This window comes from Vigna umbellata, chromosome 9 (genome assembly GCF_029865625.1).
Source record: "Vigna umbellata cultivar VRB3 chromosome 9, Vumbellata_1.0, whole genome shotgun sequence".
Classification (NCBI taxonomy): domain Eukaryota; kingdom Viridiplantae; phylum Streptophyta; class Magnoliopsida; order Fabales; family Fabaceae; genus Vigna; species Vigna umbellata.
Window position 1 is genome coordinate 35733701 of NC_142173.1, and position 26211 is coordinate 35759911.

The 26211-nt window shown below is 31.8% G+C and overlaps 1 protein-coding gene and 2 pseudogenes across 2 annotated transcripts; 1 reads left to right on the plus strand and 2 right to left on the minus strand.

The window, feature by feature from the left end:
* Positions 1-2853, minus strand: part of LOC148193387 (uncharacterized) — a 5131-nt pseudogene extending 2278 nt beyond the window's left edge.
* A 4730-nt stretch (positions 2854-7583) lies between these two features.
* Positions 7584-15531, plus strand: LOC148193388 (uncharacterized; annotated as a pseudogene). The gene is made up of 3 exons (XR_015781842.1): positions 7584-7777; positions 13085-13181; positions 15063-15531. The product of XR_015781842.1 is annotated as an uncharacterized LOC148193388 (transcript).
* Positions 15532-21205: 5674 nt separating this feature from the next.
* LOC148193389 (transcription factor MYB115-like) lies at positions 21206-24394 on the minus strand. The gene is made up of 3 exons (XM_088099409.1): positions 23817-24394; positions 23358-23484; positions 21206-21640 (listed from the first exon to the last, which is right to left on the minus strand). The coding sequence occupies exons 1-3, from the start codon at positions 24392-24394 to the stop codon at positions 21206-21208; spliced, it is 1140 nt and encodes a 379-aa protein (XP_087955535.1).
* Between the last annotated feature and the right edge of the window lie 1817 nt (positions 24395-26211).

The window sequence follows — 26211 nt, forward strand, 5'->3', positions numbered from 1 at the left end:
GTGTTCGTTAAATTTCACCGATTCTACAAATTTGATAATTCAGACAAAAATTATTAAACTTATTGATCTCAGTTTAAATCTATCCAACCACTGGAGGAACGATTTTACAACTTTTAAATTTATATATCCTTAGGCTCTTGTTTTGTCTCCTTGTTTTCATTTGCATTTGCCTCTTTCTCAATTTAGAAGGTTATTACAAATTTTTTGCAATTCATTTTAAGTGTTTTAAATATAAAATTTATATATTTTAGATCCTATAATCTATAACTTTTGAATCTAAAAATAAATTCTAAATCATACAGTGTATATTTTATTTTTGACTAATTTCTTTATGGAAATCATGAAGTTCAAAGTAGTAGCTAGTCCGATCAAGAAGCAGAAAAATGAAGCTATGGAAGTTTGATACATATATAAATCACAAAGAAGTAATGTGAAAAGTCCAGAAATACTCACTATTCATCTTTTGACACTTATTCTTTCTTTTATTGTTTTTTTGTCATTCCACATTTTTCCATCCCGAGAATGTAAGGGGTCATCTGTCTCTCTGGATCGTTTATTTTGTCATTTAACATTTTTGCTTTCCAAAATACCCATTCACGTAAAACGTCGTGTATTCGTTGGAATGGGTTTTTAGTCATTTATGGAAGCTTTTATTCTGCTTTTTTTTAAACTAACCAGTGTAAAATGGCAAATTTGTCCTTCTTTATTGTTTTGGAACTTTTGTTTTATATTGGTTTATATTGTCTTTTTGTTTTTCCGAAAATTGGAAGTGACCAGATTGGCCTTCACATTCCGGGGTCTTTTTTGTTCTTCTGTATTTTTACCTTTCCTGCTGGTGTTTTCTTCTCCCAACTCTGACTGGATGAAATATGTGATGAAAAAATCTGATTCGAAATCTCCGCACATCAATGATAAATGTATATTGGGGTTTAGGTTGTTTTCTTCCTAAAATTTATGAGGTTTCCATTAAAGTTCATAAGGTTAGATGTTCCTTAACACCATTTCTACAAAGCTCTACAATGGTTTTTCGATTATTTATTTTTTTATTATGGTTTTTCGATTATTTATGGCGTTTGTGTTGTTATCGGTGCCAATATTGTGTTTATGTTCAAGTGTTGAATAAATAGGCTTTTATTTTCCTATTTTGTCTCTTTCATTGGGGTAACTGGTTTTTGTTTATCCATTGTGCTTGAAGTGCTTAATAAATGTTGCTTGAAGGTCTTCTGCGGTTCAATTGTTCTATGAATTTTTGTAAGTTGTACTGTTACGAAGTCTAGAATTTTGAAGTTCTATTGTTTAGAGTATCCTTTCTGTGTGCTTCGAAAACTATCTTTAAGGTTTTCATGATTTTCATATTTCCTTTTATAAATTTTTTTATTATATGTTCCTTTTTATGTGCTCCAAACACTAAGTTTATGGTTTTCATAGTTTGCATGTTTTGTAATTTGTTGAGTTTAAAATGGTTCGTTGTAGTTATTTTTGGGAGAAAATTTTAAAGACTTGAAGGAAGGGTTTAAAAATTGGGAAAGTTTGGAAGATTTTGAGAGAAGGAAAGATTTGTTGTATTGAATGCCTTTAAATTTTTTTTGACTTAATTACAAATAATACAAGTTACAACCATCTTCTATTTATACTAGTGGCACTTACTTAACTAGGATCTTGTCACACCACATTCATCTAAGGGTTTTTAAAACATTCATATAATTTTAAACTTGTCTAGAAACATCTTATGGATAAGCATCCCTAGATTTTTTTGTAGATCATTCTAGAATCCTTTCAAATAGGATTTTATAGAATTCTATTTGGGCCTTTTCTAATCTTGGGCTTTTATCTCTTAGACCTAAAACACAAAATCAATTTATATTCCAACATTTATCGTATAAACTTTTGTGGCCTAAAGAATATGGGAGTTAAAGGACATGGTAACATGTTTTTTTTCCGATTAAGGTTGATTAGTAATTAATGTAATGGTAAAATGTTTCATCTGACAATGTGGTATTATGATTTTTGGTTGACAAATTTTGAAATGCCTTTGGAAACTATATAGATTTCTAAACCGTTTTAGGTATAGTTAGTTGCTCTGTTATTATATTTGTAATGGTTTGGTATATTGTTTTGAGAGTGCCTCTTGATGCACCATTCACTTCTGTGCTTCCAATTTTTCAAATAGGTAGTTGCTTTGACTATTCTCAAATTCTTCTCTCATATTCTTTTATTAAAAAAACCTAGCATCACCCAACACTTTTACGTCTCATTGTTCATCCTTCGCAAGAGTTATTGGTTTTCTCATTCTCCTTCTCTTTCATTTTAGTTTGTCTTCTTCGACCCTCAGTTGTTTCGTGTATGGTCGACAACGTCGTTGCATTAGTCGTTGGTGGTTTTCTTTGTTTGTAGCATCCTGTTAGTGGTGCGGCGCTACAACATTTCGTCTTTTTCCTGCAACAAAATCTATTCATCGTCCCGGTAGAAGTAACCTTCATTTCTCTTTTCTCCTTTCTAATTGTATTGTGTTGATTGAAATATATAATGGATGAGTGGTTTGGAGTGATGCAAAACGTTAATTGATATTCGAAAGTCATTGAAGGTATTAACGACTTTCGAATATTGGTTAACGTTTTTGCCAACATTCAAAATATGTTTCGACGCAATTCATCATCCCCTCTTCTTAATCTCACTATTCATCACTCCAAATCATCAATCCATTACGCATTTCAATCAACACAATATAATTAGAAAGAGAAAGGGAGAAAGGAGCATTACCTCAATCGGGACGACGAATACGTTTGCTACACGAGGAAGACAAGATGCACCTCCAACAGGACGCCACAAACAACGATAATCACCTGCAACCATTGTAGCATGCACCGAGCAAATGAAGACAGAGGAAAACAAACGAAAACAAAGGGAAGAAAAAGATTGAGAACTCTCGCGGAGGAAGAAGAATGAGGCGTGGAGGTGCATGATGATGCTAGGGTTTTTTTAATATGAAAATTTGAGAGAGAAGAACCTGATAATGGTCAAAGATTCCTAACTTGTCAATTGGGGGCAAATCTACCATTATTTAAAAAATTGGAAGTGTAGGGAGAAAACGGTGAGATGCAAAGAAAAAAGTGAAGCACTCTAATTCCTTTTCCTTTTAACTTCATTATATTTTTTAGAACCTTTGAACATTAAAAAGGTAGAGAATGTCTTCTAAGATAATTTATAATTCAACAACCAACTAGTTGGAAATTGTAATATTTCACATTTCTCATTGTTTATCTTAAATGTTTTTAGATTATTTTTGTCGTTTAAATTTGTATGTGTTTTAGATTATTTCTCTGAAATATTTTTGAATCTTTTAACTAATAGATTGTCAACTATGGAACCATTATCAACATTTAATACTCAATATGGTGAGAGTCTGTATTAAGTTAGTTTTTACTTTTAAAAAAATTTCAATTGTATAATTATTTTTGGAAAAGTATTTTAATTAGGATTTTTTTGAAAAATTACTAACAAATTTGTGTTGTCATGTGTTAAGTCAGATGGAAGGGTTCTATCAAGTAGTTCTATCAAGTATCAGTATCATTGTCTTGAATTCAATTTTGTTCTTATATTTATTTTATTGATTCAGTTTATCCTCAATTTGTTTCAAAATGGAGTAATATTATCTTCCTCAAATTTAAATAAAATTTATTATTTTATAAATCTTACATTGATATTTTATTAAAAGTAATTTTTTAATAAATTACATTATTATATATTTTTGATATATGATTTGATAATTTTGTTAGTATATTATATTATTATACATTATTAACCTATGATTTCTTAATCATGATTTTAATATCTAAATTTTTATAAAAATATCAATTTAAGATTTATATAAATAATAAATTTTGTTTCAATTTGAAGAAGGACAATGTTACTCTATTTTTAAAAAAATTGAAACTAAATAGATATATATATATATATATATATATATATATATATATATATATATATTTTGACTAAATTGATATCAAGATAATAACCTTTAACAATAATATTAACATGTGACAATAGTAATGGGGTGGGAGGGTGCATTCATATAGTGGTGAAAACTATTAATGAAATTTAATGAAATGTTGGATGTTGATGAAAGTAAAATGAGAAATTAAAAATTTACGGAAAGGTAAAAAAGAAATGGGGAGGTGTAGAGAGCACTGTGTGGTAGTGCAGGAAGCCACTCTTATTTTTTTTACGTTGCTTCGGTTATTTTGGGCTGGTCACGAAGCCCATAAGCTAACGAAGGTAGCCAGGGTCGAGAGCATTGAGGCTCAATCTTTCTTCTCTTCTCTCCTTCTTCCGATACTACTCCTCTCTTCTCTTTCTACTTTTTCTTTTTTCTATTTGTAAAACCTAGGGTTAGGGGAGTACCGGCGTGAGAGAGCAGGGTGAGGAAGCAATTAATGCTCCGGGAGAGAAACGGAAATAGTGAATTTAGGAGGAAGGAGGTGCGGTTTCAAGATGAGTTATGGAGAAGAGGGAATCCGAGGTTGGTAAGGTTAATGGTAGGGTTCAGAGGTTTTATGGTGGGGGATAGAGGAAGCTTATAAAAAGGGCCAGAGTGGAAATGGTAGAGGCACCAAAGCAAGCATCTCTAGAAAAGAGTGAGAGAGAGATTCCGAGAGAGAGGCGCGTGCTGTAAGCTCGGTAGAAGTGCGGGTTGCTGTGAGGAAGAACCAATTCCAGGTATGGGAAGCTATTTTGGTTTTGATTGATTGCTTGTATGTGGTATGATATGCATTTTCCCTGTTGATGTTCCTTCGGTATAATGTGATGTGGGAAGGATATAATTGTATGTTGGGTGGAAATGAAAATAGGGTGCTGATGATTTGATTCCGTTAGTATATTAATTGGTATGTGAGTGGTATTTGGGTTTTGGAAAGGATGTGTTAGATGCTCTGTTTCACCTATGAAATCTGAGATAGTAAAATAAGGATTATGAGTTCATGTTTTATGAAGTTGGTGAATGCATGCGCATTATGAAGTTAGGAGTTAGTTATCTGAACTGGATGCACTTTGAATGGACTGTCTGGACTTTAGTGATTGAGTTAATCTAGATATAAGTTATACAAATTGATTATGGATATCTGTTCTGATTCGGTCAAGGATAACATGAATCTTTGTGTGTTAGAATTGTTAGGATATTTATCCTATTTTGTGTCAAGGTTATCCTATTTATTATGATTATATTATGTCTAGGATTATCCTATTTATCATGATTATATTGTTTCTAGGGTTACCCTATTTATCATATACGTGTGTATCAATTTATTCTTATAAATAGAAGATTGTGAGAGGGATCAATTAAGCCCTCTAGAATGAAGTTAAAACGGTAAATTATGATTCTATGATGATTTAGCTTTAGCTTTGAAGGGAAAATTTAGACTCTGTTAGAATGATAATTGAATGCTGCTCTGCGTGAAATAAACTCTGTAATACCTGTGAATGTTGGATGAATTATGATATTGTTTGATGATTGCGGAACCATGGCATTTTTTTTGTGTTTATCTGGTCTGATAAGTTGTATAGGTGAAGACTGAGATATATACATGTAAATAGCATCACTAATTGGTTGAATATGTGATCTGTATTAAAAATCTATTTTGTAAAATGCATGATGAATTATAATAATTTGAAGTAGGATTGAATGAGATCTTGGATTTATGCACTGATATTATGTATGACGTTAGATAGTGAAGAATAATCCTAAGTCAATGGAAACTGTTTTTGGGCTGATAGCTACCGTGATGCTATCTTCATACATGAACATTGTCTTTATCTGGAAAAAAAGGGAAAAACCATGTATGTTCAAGGGTAGAGAGATAATGGGTATTTTGTTGTTTGAAGCTGTGAATCATGGTGATGAATGAATGCTTGGAAAGGGTTTGTATAATCGGACGGTAATTTTATAAACACGAGTGGAAAACTGTATGTTCAGACCTTTGAGTGATGAATTGTTGTGTTTAGTATGAACTGCGATGTTTTGTAAATTTCCAGAATTGATTAATTGTGTGCATAAGTTACTGATTCTGTATGTGTCTAGGTTGGTCTAAATATATTTTCGAATGGTAAAGTGGTTCAGGTTTGAAATTCAATATTGTTAGACACTCTCAATAAGTATATATAGCTGTAAAGAGTAAAAAGGAACAAGTGTTTAAGTTGAGCATGAGTACTGGGATTAAAAGGGGAATTAACGTGAGGGCAGGGTATTGTATGTCTGAAAATAAGTGAATGGGAGGGAATGCCATGTGCCTCTAACGGTGTTATTGGATGTTCATCTTGTATGAAACCCTTGGCTGCGTGAAACTGCTGCATATGTTGCTAAATTGTTTCAGTACTGTTAGGAGTGATTATGGGTTGAATAAGAATGTTTAATGATGTATAATGAGAAAGGCATTGTACCTGACTAATTTGTTTGTGAATATACAATGTTTTTGGGCTGATGAAACGCCGTAGTGGCTGGGAAATCTGTTTGACTTTGTTAAGTTGGTTGTGAGCATTTTCAACGTGTAACACTGTAAATTTTGGGTGCTGGGCTGCTGGACAGTTACTAAAATTGATACTGTATGTGTTATGACATAAATTGCAGAATTTGGTGATGTGATGCGTGCTTAATATTTAGTCTAATATATGTTATTGCTGTGTGGAAGTGATTTATTAAACTGCATTTCTGAATCTGGACTGTGTGAATGAATCTTGTAAGCCCTCCATAATATATTTTCTCTCTTTTTTAATCTTAAGTAATACCAAGAGTGTTGTACTAGAAAAGACAATATCTAGGTAATTAATACTAATAACCAAACTAGCTTTCTAGGACTGTTGGACTTCTTAAATCAAGAAGTCAAGAAAGCAAATAAACCACACCAACAGATTATACTTCTCTGAATATACTTCTCTTATTCAATGAACCAAGAATACAATTGTATAGTAATTCCTTACCCGATCTCCCTCCACTGGACTAATGTTCCAGTCAACAACAATTACTAATCTCATGCCCCCCCTATACCACTAATTCTTATTTATACTCCCCTTTCCCTCTAACTAATTTTTAACAGACACTCTCTCCTTCCGCCTTTATTTTTCCTCACATATACTTTTATTCCCCTATCAAGGACATACTACTTAGCCTATCTAAACAAGTAATCAAGACAAATTATTTCAACAATTTATAGTTAATGTCAATATAAAATTAACTTTAATATGAAATATTAAATTAGTAAATAATAATACTTTTAAAAAAATTGGAGAATTATTAATATTAATAATTAATAATATTTATAGTTTAAATATATTTTGATATAAAATGTTAAATTTAGCAAGACCTAAGCCCAGTTTTCCAACCCAGAAGATACTCAACCTAGAAGAAAAGCAAATCCATTGCTTATCTCTAACTTCAATTTCTTGCACAATGTTCAGAAGGGTAGTTTCTCAGTTTAAACTGGATAGTTTTTGTTCATTGGCATGTTTTGTTTAATGATATAATAAATTCTCTTTAAGGCTAGTTGCTTCTGATGTCAGCACAACGGAGGGAGGACTATAATTGAATTGAAACAAGTGGGTGTAGCTAAATGGGGAACGATGAAGCTGGTGATGAGAAAAAAGAGTGGTTTTTGTGACTGTTGGGACAACCTGTTTTGATGCTCTTGTGAGAGCTGTGGATTCTAACATCGTTAAACAAGCCTTGTTTGCAAAAGGATACACCCACCTTTTTATTCAAATGGGTCGAGGATCATATCTTCCCACAAAGGTACTTTCCCCTTTATAATTTCTTTCCGTCTGTTTTCTCATTTGATATTTTTTGGTTGAGAATTTCTTTTGTAATAATTAAATTATAAATCAATTTGTGCTGATAGGGGATGTGAAATTCTCACTTCATTTGTTAAACCAACATTGCAAGCTTGCTTGAAAGACTTAAGATTGAAAAGAAATAATTCTTGAGGGCTTAATTGATCCCTCTCACAATCTTCTATTTATAAGAATAAATTGATACACAAATACATGATAAATAGGGTAACCCTAGACACAATATAATCATGATAAATAGGGTAATCCTAGACACAATATAATCATGATAAATAGGGTAACCCTTGACACACTATAATGATGATAAAATAGGATAAATATCCTAACACTCCCCCTCAAGCTGGAGCATACAAATTGTATGTACCAAGCTTGGAACAAATAAACTCAATCCGAGGACCCCTTAATGACTTAGTCAATACATCTGCGAGTTGATCGTTTGACCCAATAAACTCAGTACATATTTCTTTGGTCAACAACTTTTCACGAACAAAATGACAATCAATTTCTATATGTTTAGTCCTCTCGTGAAACACTGGATTTGATGCAATGTGGAGAGCAGCTTGATTGTCGCAATACATCTTCATAGTATGGATGTCACAAAATTTAAGCTCTTGAAGGAATTGTTTCACCCATATAAGTTCACATGTTAATGATGCCATTGCCCTATACTCGGCTTCTGCGGTTGATCGAGCTACTACATTCTGTTTCTTACTTTTCCATGAAATAATGTTTCCTCCCAGAAAAACACAATATCCTGTTGTAGACCGTCTATCAATAGGTGAACCTGCCCAATCTGCATCACAATACCCAGATACATGAATGCTTCCTTTATCTTCATATAACAATCCTTGCCCGGGAGCCTTCTTTACATACCTTAGAATGCGAATGAGAGCATTCCAATGGTCAACACATGGAGCCTGCATGAACTGACTAACCACTCCAACTGCAAAGGATAGATCTGGCCTTGTAATAGTGAGATAAATCAGTTTGCCAACCAGCCTCCTATACCTCTCTGGATCGGAGAATAATTCACCTTCTTCTGTCCTTAATTTCTGGTTTGGGTCCATGGGACTGTCTACCGGTCTACAATCAATCATGCCTGTTTCTTGTAATATATCAAGAGCATACTTCCTTTGGGAGATTACAACTCCATCTTTTGATTGCGCTACTTCAATGCCTAAGAAGTATTTGAGACTTCCAAGATCCTTGGTTTGAAAATGTCTACACAAGTACTCTTTTAGTTGAGATATTCCAACAGCATCATTTCCTGTAATGACAATATCATCAACATATACTATTAAGTAAACACATTTCCCGAGAGAAGAATGACAATAAAAAACTGAATGGTCTGCTTCACTGCGTTTAGAAAAAAATTTTCCCAAAAAAAAAAGAAGAAAAAAAAAAAAAAAAAGCCCAAATTTTTGAACAATGGAGCTAAACTTTCCAAACCAAGCACGTGGGGATTGCTTGAGGCCATATAGAGATCGATGCAATTTGCATACCATACCAGACTCCCCCTGAGCAACAAACCCAGGAGGTTGCTCCATATAAACTTCTTCCTCAAGATCACCATGTAGGAAGGCATTCTTGATATCCAATTGATGAAGTGGCCAGTGACGAATGGCTGCCATGGCAAAGAAGAGACGAATAGTAGTCATCTTGGCTACAGGAGAGAAAGTGTCACAATAATCAAGACCATAAACCTGAGTGTAACCTTTGCAACAAGCCGAGCTTTGAGCCGATCAATTTCACCATCAGGGCCAACTTTAACTGCATACACCCATCGACAACCAACCGCCTTTTTTCCTGGGGGAAGGGGCACCAGCTCCCAAGTATTACTGTGGTCAAGAGCCTGCATTTCTGCAATCATAGCTTGTCGCCATCCAGGATGATCAAGTGCTTCTTTCACATTCTTGGGTATAACAACAGAGGACACTGAGGATAAAAGAGAAAAATAGGAGGGCGACAATCGATGATAGCTTAGAAAATTATAAATGGGATGAGGGTTCCGAGTGGAACGAGTACCTTTTCTGAGGGCAATAGGCCATGCTGAATCATTTGCACCAGGAGGCGTGGGAGGAGGTGACGAGGGAGAAGAATCTGAAGTAGGAGATTCACCATTGTCTTGGGGAGGTGGACTATCCATTGGGGCCTGTGTGGGATGATCTCAGTATGTGGAGAAACGGGTGTAGAAGGATTGTGATCAAGACTTGGAATGACAGAGACAGTGGAGCTATTTGACTCAGCCATTGGAATAGGAAGGACTGCTGGAGGATAGAAACATCCTGAACAGATGGAGAGAAGTAAGGAGTCTGTTCAAAGAATGTGACATTGGCAGACATGTAATACTTCTTAGTTTCAGGAGAGTAACACCGATATCCTTTTTGAAGTCGAGAATAGCCTAAGAAGACACATTTGAGAGCGCGAGCGGAGAGTTTGTCTAGACCTGGAGACATGTCATGAACAAAACATACACAGCCAAACACTCGGGGAGATGTATGAAAGAGAGGATCATTAGGAAACAAAATGGAGAAAGGGACTTTATTATCAAGAGAGGAGGAGGGCATCCTATTAATAAGATAACATGCAGTTAAGATGGCATCCCCCAGTGATGGACAGGAATATGGGCACCAAGCAAAAGGGTACGAGCAGTTTCAACCAAGTGTCTATTTTTTCGTTCTGCTATACCATTTTGTTGTGGTGTATGAGGACAAGTAGACTGATGTAAGATACCATGGGAACTCAAGATGGCAGAAAAGGAGGATGAGAAATACTCTTTTGCATTATCATTCTTAATATTTTGATTACTTGACCAAATTGATTCTTGATTTCATTCAAAAAGGATGTAAAGATAGCTAACAATTCAGAACGATTTTTCATAAGATAAACCCAAGTACATCTTGAATATTCATCAATAAAGGTAACAAAATATCTAAAACCAAAGGAGGAGATACGACTAGGTCCCCATATATCAGAATGGATGATGGAAAAACTAGAATTACATATTGATTGAGACCTTTTAGGAAAGGAAGATCTAACATGTTTTCCTAATTGACATGACTCACATTCTAAGGTTTGGAGACCACTAAGTTCAGGACACATCTTTTTTAATTTGGACAAATGAGGATGGCCAAGTCGATCATGTAGCACTTTAGGATTAGGAGCAGCAACACAAGACACCCTTGGACGAGATCCAAAATGGTATAATCCGCCAGCTTCATATCCTTCTCCAATCTGTCTCCCCGAACCACGCTCCTGTATAACAAAAGATTTATGATCAAAGGTTATTGAACAATTTAACATTTTAGTCAACTGGCTTAATTAAATTAAAAGGACAATTAGGGACAAAAAGGACTGAGTTGAGATTGAGGGAGGGAGACAAAGAAACATGACCGACTCCTTTGGAAGAAGTTTTAGATCCATTTGCAAGGGTTATGAAATGAGGTTTTTCTCGAAAGGAAATAGATGAGAACAAAGAGGTATTACCAGAAATGTGATCAGAAGCACCTGAGTCAATTACCCATGAATTTTGACATTCCATAGATTGAGAAACGCAGGCTGTTGATGTATTGGGAGATTGAGATGGTTGTGCCAAGCTGTTAGACTTTAACCTTAAATACTCTTGATATTCATCCTCAGAAAACATAGAAGTGGAGGTTTCAGTTTTCGAAGTGGAAGTTTCAGTCTTCGAAATATTGGCGGTTTTGGAAGGGAAACCATGTAAGGAGTAGCAATTCTCTTGAGTATGACCCATCCTTTTACAATATGTGCATTGAGTACGTCCCCGACCTCCTCGTCCTCCTCCTCTAGTGCCACGTCCTCCTCTTCCTCGTGTGGCAACCATGACAGATGGTTCCACTAGTTCATGCGCTTCTTGAGTTTGAGATACCGGGACACGCAGAAGGCGAGTGGTCAATGTTTCCATAGAGGGACCTCATGACTAGTTAGAAGTTGATCTCTGAGATGATCAAAATCGGGATGTAGGGCACGAAGGATCAACACCATGTAAAATTTGTCTAGTTTCTTTTTGATATCCTCTAATGGATCTACTTCCAAAAACATCCTAAGTTCTTCGACAGCAGATTGGGCTTCAGCCATGAAGGACACCATATCATGGTCTGCCATTTTAAGAGATGCAAGCTTGTTCGTAGTGTCATAGAGACGTTGAATATCGTTGGCATAAATGCTTTGGGCTTTCTTCCAAAAGGAGTGACAAGTTTTGAAAGCCCTCAAAGATACAAGAAGTTTGGGTTCCACTGATTGCCATAACAGGGTACACAACTGGAAATCTGCTTGTTTCCACTGATCAGCTTTTTCAGTAGGCACATGGCTTCCATCTCGCTCAAGGTGGTCATAATGCCCTTGGCCAAGGAACCACATTTCAACGCAGCAGACCATGATAGATAATTTTTTCCATTTAGCTTCTCGGAGGTAATTGATGGACTTCCAGAGAAGGAAAGAGTACTGCCAGACGCCATCTCTGAAGAAGACAAATAGTACTAGCGAGGAACAAGAAAACCCTAAGGGTTTAGACGAAGGAAACTGTGACAGTGATGGACGACGGTGGCCGGCAACGGCGGGCGGTGAACGGCGGCCGGCGACGGACGACGGTGGCCGGCGGCGACGGTGGCCGGACGGTGGCCGGCGACGGACGACGGTGGCCGACGGTTGACGGTGGCCGACGGGGCAGCGGGGCAGCGGCGGGCAGCGGCGGGCAGCGGCGGGCGACGAAGAACTGTGGCGCCGGACAGATATATATTACGAGACAGAAACCAGAGCGGGATCGACCCGCTCTGATACCAACTTAAGATTGAAAAGAAATAATTCTTGAGGGCTTAATTGATCCCTCTCACAATCTTCTATTTATAAGAATAAATTGATACACAAATACATGATAAATAGGGTAACCCTAGACACAATATAATCATGATAAATAGGGTAATCCTAGACACAATATAATCATGATAAATAGGGTAACCCTTGACACACTATAATGATGATAAAATAGGATAAATATCCTAACAGAAAGAAAGGTTTACATATCATTTGGTTATAAGATAAATATGTGTGGATATGTGTAACAAACTCAACTTAAGCAAACTGACATCTAGTAACTGTATGCAACAAAGTTTAACTAATTCAAAAGATGGAGAGGGATAACAATTTGTAGACTTTATTTTTTCTCTTTTTTATAGTCTCGTTTTACTAAGTGTTTCGTTCTTGTTATTAACCTTTTCTTTTATATTTGTAGTCTGAAGGAGATGCTTCTTTGGCTGTAGACTACTTCACTTTTTCATCCAGTATTGCAGCTCATCTCAGATCAGCTTCTCTTGTCATTAGCCACGCAGGTATGTTGGCTAAGACTTGTCTATTGCATGATTTTTTTGTGTATTCTTATGTCTATATTGGTAGGTTATCATGTACTTTGTCTTGGTACCTAGTTCTATATTCTGCTATTATTAATCAGCTTTCAGGACGAATGTTTTTGTGGGAATGGTGTTTGGTTAATGTTTGAGAACCTCTTTCATTTGAAACTAAGAAGTTGATAGATATCAATTCAGAATATAGGGATAAATCAGCAATAGGAGGAATTTTTATTGCATACCACCGTCCAACTTTGGGTACCAATAGGAGGATCTTTTCAGTGAGCTTTGGTGTTTTACAGTAGTTTTCTTGGGTTCCTCTACCTAAGAACCTAACAGTTTCATTCTAAACCGATTGGATATCAAATAAAAGCACACCTTGTTATAAGAGATTAACTTCACACATGAAAGATTTACAAATATGAGAACTCCTTTTACAAGTTGTCTAGAAGATGCTTCCACCAAGCACTTAAACTCCGAAAGCATGAAGAAATGTTTATTTCTAGATGTTTTGTTGCAAGTCTTTATGTTCATGAATTTCTATTTGTAGGTATGTGTCCTTCCCAGCCAGACATGATGAACATTATGGCAATAGACTGGTTATTGTAGAGTAGTCTCTAAGTACACTTTACCTTTATACACACCCTTCTACCAAATATATACTCCTAATGATTTTTTATTGAATAACCGATATGCTGTTTTTAATTCAAAACTTCTAACACGTAATCAGTTATTTTCTATGACATGTTCTTATTGATTACTAGCACCAGTCCATTATTAATGGATCCTTTCCTGATTCACTTGGATCTCAATTCTCATCATCTTAATTAATAGTGGCTGACCTACTTGATTCCTTGGGCCCATTTGATGTTAGATTTCCCCAATTTATGTTCTGTTTCAAGCACAAACTTGGTTTATAAAACTATTAGTTTTTATTGTTTGAGGCTTGGTAAATTACTCTAACTACTCTGAATTTAAGCGGGGTGTTACTGTAACATTGGTTTAAAGAAGCAAAGAATAATCATTCATTTGCTTTATTGCTGCCCACATCAGCTGTACAGTATTTGTTAGGTTACTTTATACGAGTAACCTAAATATATGCTCTCTTCTCACTCAAACACTCCAACAACCGAATTGACAGTATGTATGTATTATTGATTCTGCTAAGTATAGAAAATTACAAGTGTAATCTCCCCCAAGGAAGCCTATCTTCCTCCACGGGCAATTATGCCTAGTCTATACCCAAAAGAAAATATATGATAATCCCTCTTCCCCTATTATGTAATTATTTATACTTTCTCTCTCTCTACGAACAACTAACAAACTTCCCCGCTGTTGAGCCGTTCGGTCATTAGCTCTCTCCTCCAATGCAACACCGTTCAGTGTTAACACATTACCGTTTGGATATTACTTCAACATTTTCACTCGGCTTCGGTTCTCCTCTTCTATTCCTCCATTCATATCCACCGTTCGGTATATACCGTTCGGTCTTTACTCCTCTTATATACTTTTAGCTTCCTAACAGTATTCAATATCAGTATATCCTTCATTAGTCACAAGATTTATAATGGATTTGACGAGTATCGGGAGTCATTTTGTTGTATCTTATTTAAAATGGATATTTTGAGATGTTGGCACTGTTGTTTATTCCATTACTAGCAATGCTATTCCTTTCATCAAACAAAACACTTAAATTTGTTGTTGTATTGTGATTAAGCTGGGAGAACATCATTCACATGAGAAAAAGGACAACAATGCATAATAAGTGGAAACTTTAAGTAACCTCTGCTGTGTTATTGTCAAGTCAAGGGTTAGGTAATCTCTATTTGGGGCTTGGTAACTTACTGTAATTACGAATTTATGCAGGGTCCGGTAGCATATTTGAGACATTGCGGCTTGGCAAACCTTTAATCGTGGTCGTAAATGAAGATTTGATGGATAATCATCAAAGTGAACTAGCCGAAGAACTTGCTGATAGAAAACATCTGTATTGTGCCAGTCCTCAAACACTACAGCAAACTATAGCTGATATGGATTTAAGTTCTCTCTCTCCTTACTCTCCAGGTGATGCTACACCGGTGGCCCAGCATATAAACAGTTTCCTTGGTTTTCCTGATGACTGATATATACAGCCCTTTTGCCCCTCTTTTGTGGTTAAATGCCATTGGGAAGGATGATAATAAATTCTTGTGATATTTTGATGCCATAAATATTTTCCTCATATGAAGTGAAGTTCAGGCTAGTTTAAGTAAATGTACTTGTAACACTTAATAGGGATGATATTCAATTTCGGTAATCTTCGGATGCATTAAATATAATATCATTTTCTATGCAAGCAATGTATATGTATTCGTGTACACTATTGAGTTAGTTTTTATACACTAGGGAAAGAATCAAATATTAAATATGGATAACGCAATCGTAATTCTTAGTAGGCAAATTTGAATATCAGAATAGTAGATATAAATAGAATTTAACGGGTTAGGTCCACTTACTTTTTTTTATTTTTCCATTATAGAATTTTACACTTTTTCATTTTTATTACTTTACTTTATTCTAATGAAAATCTACGATTACTTTCTTTTTTATTACAAATAGAAACTTTTTAAAAATAGCAAGAATCTTTTTATTCTTCCTTCAAATAGAAAGACTATTGCTTTTGAAAAAAAAAAGTAAAAAGCCCCTTATCGGATTTGAACCTCTCTAAATCAAATTTGCATCTTATTTACAAATTATGATTTTATAATAAGAGTTTAGCAGGGGAAGTATCATCATCACAATAAACTTTAATAAGATAGATACTGAAAGATTTTAATATTATCTTAATAAGTGCGATTATGTTTAGTTGGTAATGTGAGATTTTTAATATAAATAATTAACAAATAATATTTACAACTTAAATGATCAAGAAGAAACTATTAATATTGTAAGACGTACATTTAGATAAACTTAATAATTTATGATAAGATTCAATAATTGACATTTATCATATTAGTTTTTATCAAGTTAAAATTGTAATATTTATACTATTCTTTTATCCCATATTTGTTAATTTATGTGGCTATTTTTGGACAGTTGAATATAATATTTATTGTAAGTAAAATAAATAAAAATAGAAACATACTATGTTATACTTAAAATTTTGTAAAAGTAATTTTTACATTTATATGATTTTGTATCATTAAGATGATAACTAGGAGACCAAAAAATAATAATGCATGACATGATGGTTTTCAGTTTTTCTGTAGTTTTTTTTTTCTTTTTAAAAAAAAATCAATAGATGTATTTAAGCTATTAAAACATATCAATGAGTTAAAGAAATGTTTAAAGTTAAACAAGATGCTAAGAAGTAGACTTTAAGTCTAACTTAATTCCATAAAATCTTGTAAGATGAAGTTTGCATTCACTTATATACTATAAATTGACCTTATCTTTAGTCCATGCGAAACTTCCAATACGTCTCTATTACACGAGGTATATACATCTTTAGACATTAATGGGTGGACTTTAAGCCGGTTTTCTATGGTTGAATTAAGTTTGAAGTTCACTTCTTAACACAAGAATTTACCTTTCAAATATTGTATCTATTGAAATATAAAATAATGAAAAAGAAAAAAATAAGAAAAAACATGTAATTAAGAAAAATAATAAATAACTAAAAATGATAATATTTATGGTAAAAAAAAATACATAAACCTATTTTAACATGTTTTATATCATAAGTTCAATAAATCTAATTATAATTAAATTATAATTAAAGCTAAGCATAAAAACCAATTAAGAAGTAAATTTAAAAGTTAAAGTAGGACTTAAATTTTTATTCATCATAATATTGCATTACCAAATGTAACAAAGGTTATTTTTTCATTAAGCTTCTATTATGCTATGCGAATTTCACATTGACAAAAGTATAAAAGCAAAATGTAAAAACAAAATAGTGCATTTAAGACATCCATTAGATCAAATAATGGAAGCTTGGGGAAGTGCCGTGGATTGTGATGATTTAGAAGGATTTGAATATCGTATTTAGACTCTTTGTTGAAAATGTAGGTGGTATCTGTTTAATTTCACACAAAATGTTTGTTACGACATGGCTAAATAAGGTAATATTCTTAGGTAATAAAACAAGTAACCGATATAACCTCCTAAGTAACATAACAAGTTATGTCCATTGAAAATGGCTTTCTTTGCAAGGTTAGAGCTTCACATTAGAGTCAAAATAGAATGTTTTGGACCTGGATAGGTGATGAGTGCATATTTATGTCTACATTTTAGATTTAATTTCAAAATTTTAGTGGAATAATTATGCTTGAATGATTGATTTGAATAAGATTTGTGATGATTAGCTTTATCGGATTTGGAAATTAAAGAGGCTTAAAATGTGATTTTTAGTTGCATAACTTATTTTGGATAGTCTAATGTTTATTGATGCAGTTGGAATTAAAGTTTGAATTGCAATTTTGAAAAAAGAAAGAAAGGGTTAAAGTGTAAATAAAGGAAATTTTTGGGCTTCTCTGCAATTTTAGAAAATTAAGAAGGGCGTAAATGAAATTTAAGAGACAATTCAGTTGATATTTTAAAGATAATTAATTAAATCTAGAAATATCAACAAAAAAGATCTTCTAAATATTTTTATAATTATCTAAATATTTTAATTATTTGAAAGATATAAGATAAAATATCTTATCAATAAAATATTAAGAGTCCAAGCTCAATCAAGCCCTATATAAAGAGACCTAGGGGAGGCAAAAATGAGAACTCATTAATTCACTCAGATTCCTCCATTGGAAGCAATCATCCAACACTCCTCTCACTTTTATTTTACCATGTTTTCTACTCCATTCATGGAAGGCTATGCTTCTAGAACTATTCCACTATAATTTCATTATGGATTCTGAAGCTAGGTTGAATTAATGAATTTGAATATTTTGATTATTGATTTGAGTTATTCTTCTTCTATGTCTTTCATCTCTCAATCATATTAAAAGTAATGATTTTTGCATCAAAAAGATGTTTGAATCTACATGCATATTGATCATATGAGTTCAAGAGTTTCTAGGTTTGATTGAGAATTTACTTTGATTGAATTTAGGAACTTTCATATGATTAAACGTGTTCTTGCTACTAATTGAGAATGTACTTTGATTGGTGGTAAGAATTTTAACTATAATTAATTGAGAATTTACTTTGATTAATTAGTTTTTAATTTGGTTAAGAGATTTAAGAATAGGTATGACTAAACACAATTGATTGAGAATGTATTTTGGTTGAATTCATTGTGAATAATCTAGAAAGGTCTTGCATTTGATTGAGAATCTACTTTGGTTAATTGTATGATCACCCTCGAGTTAATCAAAAATGTACTTTAATTAATTTGAAACCTGAACAATAATAAATTGAACAATGATCTGTGGATAACCAATGATGAATCTATCTTGGAGAAACGACAGAAGGAGTTGGGAGAAGGAGTTAGGGGAAGAAGGAGTTGGGAGAATTTGAATATTGGGGGAAGAAGAGCTTTCGCGAAATGAGGGGAGGGAAAAATCTCACTTTCTTATACACCAACCACTTACCGAAGGTCAAGTTCCTTCGGTAATGTCCCATGTCGAGTACTGAAGGCCAAAATCCTCCAATTGTATACTACTCTGGAGACCGCCGGAAAATCCTTCGTTAAACAAAATTTACCGAAGGCCTAAGGGCCGTCGATAGTCCGCCAGTAATTCATGAATTTTCTGTAGTGTTAGTATAACTAGTACATGTAGAGAACTAAGACGTAAAGTGAATATTCATGTGTACTTACATAATAATATTATCTCTCAACGAGAGGATTTGAATACAATACAAAGCAGTGTAACCACTTACAGGTGTTTCTTTCTTCTCTCTTATAGTAGTAAGGAATTTGATAATGAAGCTCGAGGGTATCTCTTTCTCTTTTTCTCTTCTCTTCTCTTTTCTTCAACTAAGATGTATTCTTTTTCTTGAGCTCTTTCTCTTTTTCTCTTCAGGATGGATATTTCGTTGTAAGCTCTTATTTCTTAAGATATTCTCTTAAGCTATCATCTTGATTTTCTTCTTGAGAGATCTTCTATTTATAGGCTTCGTGGATATTTGTCTGTTAGACTAAGTTTGTAGTATATAGCCTTAATACTTGTGTTTTCTCTTTCTTCTTTTCATAGTAGCCATTGTGTAAGTCAACTTTGTCAAAGTATGCATGCTTTTTGAATCCTTTGCTTGAAGTAGGTTGTACGATCTTTTTAGACTTTGCTTCAAGTGAGGAACATTCCGTGAGTATCTCCTTTGTCTTTAACATCCACATTTTTATATTTGATCTATAACACTGTGGATGCATGTAGAATAACTTATATGCAAAATTAGAGTAAATTGTGCATGTAACAAATATGACTTTTCTTATCACTTTTGTTGTTTTTGAATGTTGAAATTTAATGTTATTTAATGCTTGCTCAGAACAACAAAGTGCTTTTGATTTCTTACCGTTAGGTAGCATTTTACAATTAAGTTCTTTCTTTTGAAGATACCAAGCATAGATATACACTTCATCAAAAGATGAGGTACTTGTTGAGCTCATGGTATCGTTTAATCAAGCAAAATCTTCTTTAGCTTTTGTCTCTGTTTAAATAGATAGCGTTTAGCTTGCTTAAGCTTCCTTACATATTTTGATAATTAAGTCTTTTAATGTATTTTGTCAGAGACATTGTCTCAACCTCTTTTGTTTTCGAGAGAAGCTAAATACCTATTCCAGGTATTATGAACATTGAGTGTTTAACTCAATTTCTCTTGGACACTTTAGGCAGAACATCGTTTAGCCATGCGTATGGGTGTTTTAGCCGAATTGTTTTTCTATTTCTACTTAGGACCTAAGTGTTATCCTATATTTTTCTATGTTTGTGGTTTAGGTTCTAGGTTATATGTGTTTTGGGATTTTGACTTTAAATCTTGTGTTCTCACCTTAGGTTATTTTCTGATTCTTAATTTTAATATTATTTGATTAAACTTCAAAACATGAAAGTGTTTGGTTGTATAGACGATTTTGTCTTTAACAAACACATGTTAAAGAGTTCAACTTACGGATTAATTTTTCTATCAGTAATATCGCATATCAAGTTATCATAATATTGACGAAAATATCCATTAGTAATACAATTTACCAATATTTAATATATTGCGATAATTATCAAGAAAATTTATAAATTTGTTTGTAAATTTCATAAACAAACATATTATCAATGAAATTTACACGGTCGGTAATCCATTAATAAATTACAGAGAGATTTTACAGACAACCAATATCCATTAATAATATTAAATATTTATTTAATAAATATTTATATAATAAATATATATATATATATATATATATATATATATATATATATATATATATTTATATTGTTTTTGTTATTTTATGTTTGAGTAGAAGATTACCTCCCGTCTAAATTTATTTTAAAAAAAATTAAAATACAAGGAATGAAATTTAATTATATGTATTGAATTTTTGTGAATAGTGGACAATCAACGTGTTATTTTTTTATAAACAGTACTATTTTCGACAACCAGTATCCATTGATAATATTGAATATTTTTATATAATATATATATATATATATATATATATATATATATATATATATATATATATATATATATATATATTATTTTATGTTTGAGTAGAAGATTACCTCCCATCTAAATTTATTTAAAATAAAATAAAATATGAGGAATGAAATGTATTGAATTTTTGTGTGAGATAGTGAACAATATAATATGAACGTGTTATTTTTTTCTATAAACAGTAATATTTTCGCGAAATGTTTAAATGCCTTCCTTTTCTAAAATACGTATGTATCTTGAATTTTATACTTAAAAACAATACAATTTATAAAGTCAAAATACATTTAAAAACTTACCGCATGAGAACTAAAACAGCATAAAATGACATTCCTGCATAAGTAATATCTAAGAAAACACAACAACATAATAGAAGGAGTTAATCAGTATTTTGTACTTATCGGATTCATTCCCCTGTTGATTGCATTCGTTCCAATTGCACCATATGAAACCCCAATATTATTATTTTTAACTTGCAATGGCGCGTAGTTGCTGCTATTTCCAATAAACATTTCGTTTGTAGATGGATCAAACCTCAACAAATTCTTTTTGCTTGTGGCTTTCTTCAACACTTTTGTAGATTCTTCCATAGCAGTGACCCTTTTAACGTAAGCACGGAGCATTGATCCTTCGTAAGGGTTTTTCTTACTCCCGTTGTAGCTCCTGCAACTCTGGCGTCTCTTGGTTCCATTCCAATGATTCTTAATACTATTTTCAGTCCTTCCAGGTAGCCTCTTAGCAATCTCTGACCACCTGTTGCCAAATTCCTGGTGGGCTTTGATCAGAATCATGTCTTCTTCCAGGCTCCACGACTCCTTCTGCAAAATTAGTTCATACACCAAAATATTATTACTATATGCTCCATATTACTAATACTTAAGACAGGACAACCATACTTTGCGGCTGGTATTAATATGTTTTTAAAGATGATGTCTAATTTATCAATAATTAAGTAATATTTAATTATGAAGAAAATGTTGGATTATTTTTATGTTAAGTATAAATAGGAACAACTATTTGATTTTGACAATTAATTGATAAATCAGAAAACATTCATAAAATTAAATGAATGTAATACCATGTGTTTTTTGTTTCAGTAATAAAGTGATCTCTTGAATTTACTTTGCTTATTGATGACGGAACCAAGATTTGTTATATATAAAATTTCATTTGAAAAGGTTTTGTAACTTCAATAACTTTTTAAATCATAAAGAGAAATTATATATAAATTTAAAATAAACTAAATATTCTAAGAAAAAAAAATCAAAATCACACATTTAGGTCATCAGTTTCGCATATATCATAATTATAAGTTTAATTTTCATTAAAAAAAAATCAATGCTTGACGTGTATAAATATCAATGTCTATTTAGCTTATCTAAATAATTATGTCATTAAAATAAGCTTATCTTTTATTAAAAAGTATGTTTTCCATGCATTTAAATAATCATAATAAATCTTTAATGTAATTCAACTATACAATTTGTTTCTCCAATTGGGACTCATGCACCTAATCGACTGCATGTTAAATTGTTATAGATAATGTCTAAAAATCAGGAAAAATATAAATTATTTAGAGTAAATTTGTTAGCGTATTTCAAATTGTGTACTGTTCATAATTTAGCTTACTACATTTTTAAAATGTAATAACTATTTCATAATATATTATTTATAATCAAGTTTAAAAGACAGGCTAACAAAAATTTGCAATGTAATTTTTTTAAAATAAAAATAATGAATGAGAAATAAATTATATTCAAATATCTGATTTATAAAGAGAAAGAAACAATTCTCCTAATATTAAAGTCCGTAAAAAGTAACATATCTCTCTTAAATTAAAAGAAATGTCTTTATTTTACAATGAAAAATATTTATCAAAATATAATTATTATTTAAAATATAAAAATAGTAAACGAGAAAAAACCTGAAATAAAATAATAAATTAGAAAATAAAAATAATATTAAAAAGAAATTATATTCAAATATCTGGTCTATAAAGTGAAAAAAGTAACTATCTCTATAAGAAAGTCTATAAAAGAAATAATATATATCTCTCTCTAAAGTTAGAAGAATTTTCTTTAATTTCACAATGAAAAATATTTATCAAAAAATAAGTATTTTATAAAACTTTGGACCATTAAATATTATTTCCTGCTTATATATATATATATATATATATATATATATATATATATATATATATATATATATATTATAAAATTAAATTAAAAATAATCAACCGTACCTTTTCTTAGGATGGACAAATCCTTTATTAATTATAAACAAACTGAAATGGTACGGAACACAGACACTTATTAGAAATTATTAATTCTCTTAAAAAAATCACTAAGAAATTATATAAATGCAACTTTAATTAAGTAAATTTTTATTTTTATTTTTACAACGATTATCACTAACTGCACCATGTTTATGTATAATTTATTACATTAATTTATGTGTTATTCGTTTAATAAGTTTAAACTTCAATCTCATAACCAAAAGTTCTATATTCAAAACAATGGAAGGAAGAAAAACCCTAATGTTTGGCCGGAGATGATTGTGCCATCTTTCTCGACATTGCTTTCCAACTCTGCCGCACATCAACTTTGCAATTTCTGACCATTTCTTCGGTCCAAATTGATTCACCAACTCCACAAGACCACTACAAAACCCAGAAATTTCGATTTAATTAAACATTAATAATTTTTTCAGCATTGGCAGATGACTGAAAAGAAAACTTCTCAATAATTAAAATATAAGCAAATTACGAATAGTTTAAAATACAATCGGTTAGTTGATTTTATTTTTATTGAAAACACGTCAAAAACAAAATAAAAGTAAATGACAAGTTTTACATATAATTTTTTAAATGATTTAATAATTTTCATTATATTATTACCACTAGATAAATAGTTTTCATTACTAAATTATTCTATTCTTCATGATGGAAAAATGAGAAAAATCAAAGAAAATGAGAGACAGAAATTTATATACCTGTCTTCTTCGGGAGTCCACTGTCCTTTGATTATATTATGAGTAGCATTGTGGGTATTGTTTTCCACCTCTACCATCCTTCGATCAGTGTCCCTATGAAATTCACTCATACCCAATCCATACTCATTAGAGAGACAGAAAGGAGATGGTGAGTTGGGAGAAGACGCTTCAAAAGGATGAACCATGGTTTTCTGGGAAAAATCCCATATCACTTTGCCTTTATGGTCATCATACAAAGCTTCAATTTTGCTGTTGTTCTTGGGTACTAACATCACAGGCTGGTGACTGTTAATGTTAGCAAAAGACCCATCACCGAAAGAAGGGGTTGGTATCCCGTTCCCATACATGGGGGTTACGATGGGGTTGGAACCGTCCATCACAAACGGAGGGACATTCACGATGTGGTCTTGAAAATGGTGGAAAACATGGTTAGGGTTAAACATGATGGGTTGAGATGGAGGAATGAAAATGGAGCTTTGGGATGGAAACATGTTTTGAGCGTGTGGATTCAAGTAGGGGATTTTGGGACATATACTAGATAGGTACTGTGGCCCTTGAAAGCACGGATCGAACTCCATGTAAAAATGCTCACAACAATTCAGCGGGTTACGAAACAGAGACTGAACGAGAGAAACTTGTATGTATGCAGATATAGTAGAGGATTCTTACAGTTATATGTAGTGTTGGACATAGATTTGTACAGTGAAGAAATTTATGTGTATGCTTTCTACGGTCGTGATTCATAGTCACTGTGTCGGTTCGTGTTCCACTCTTTGCTATGTTGGCAACAAAATGTGACTTTATTCAACTTGTTTTAAAATTTTGACAAGAATCATAAACATAAATTTATAACCACATTGTTAAGATGGAAGGATAACCATAATTTTAATTTGTTTCTATCTAATAACTAGGTTTTATTAATTATTTTTACAAATTAAAATAAGTACATTCAAATTAGTTAAGACCATACAGGTACATAATCATCTAGGATTTACTATATATTATATATATATATCATCTAATTGTTGTTAACACTTAATTCCTCATTAATTTTCATTAGTCATAATTTGGTTGATTTAAATGTATTATCTTTTATATTTATATTTATATTTTTCTCTCTTTATCTCTTAGTCATAATTTGGTTTATTGAAATGTATATTATCTTTTATATTTATATATTTTTGATGATTTTGCCCCTTCCAGTAATGTTCTTTAATAAAATAAAAAAAAAAGTCAAGTCTTATATGTTTAGTGAAGCGGAGAATTTTACCAACCTACCATTAATGGTTAACAATTACCAACCCAGTCCGAAGTTGGATTAATGCGTATATTGATTATTATATAAAAAAAAGTATTTGTCAGTATAACTAGTAAATGTAGAGAACTAAGACGTAAATTGAATATTCATGTGTACTTATATAATAATATTATTATTGCAAATAAAGAATAGAGAATATAAATTAAAAAAAAGTTATTTACATTAACATGTGTAACATTAAAATAGAAAATATTTTTAATTTAAAATAAATAACATATTTTTTAACATCATCTATTAATCCTAATAAAAATAATTAAATATATTAAATTTATGTGTGGATCTAACTTATCCAATATTTTTTTATGAATATAAGTATGAGTGAAGTCCATACTGAGTAGGTAATATAAAAATAAATAAATACATTATATCATAGTGTTGGTTGGTCCAATGTTAAATAAGAAAAACAAATTTAAAAATATATTAATTATAAAGTCGGTTTAAAAACTAAGTGCACTAAATTAAGTTTCAAATTCGGAATAAATTTAGAAACTCCCAATTCTTATTAATTATTAATTTTTTTACTCTATTGGATTTTAAAAAATTTTTAAATTTTCAATTGAATTAGGAGTGTAAAAATTTGCTGTTATTAAAATAAAAAATAATTTCATAATTTAAAATAAATAATAAATTCTTTAGTATCCTGTAATCCATGTAAGTCCTAATAAAAATTATTAAATACTTAAAAGTTCTATGTGGATTTAACTGGTAAAAAAATATTTTTTTTAATATAAGCATGAGTTAGTCGACGTTAGACAATATAAAAAAAATACATTAATCATTGATTGGACCGATGCAAATAAGAAAAATAAATTTTAAAAAATACGTAATTTTGAATTAAGTGCATTAAATAAAAAATAAAAGGCTTAATTAAGTAGTTTTTTTTATAAGTTTGTGAGTCCTTATTAAATTTGTTTTGTATAATATTGAATTCTAAAAACTTTAAGGCTTTTCAATTGAGTTGTAAGTGTTAGACTTTTCGGTTAATCAGATGATACAGACACTTCAAATTAATAGAAAATCGTTTATTAATTTAAGTGTTCAATATATTGATATAAAACATAAAACTACACAATAATA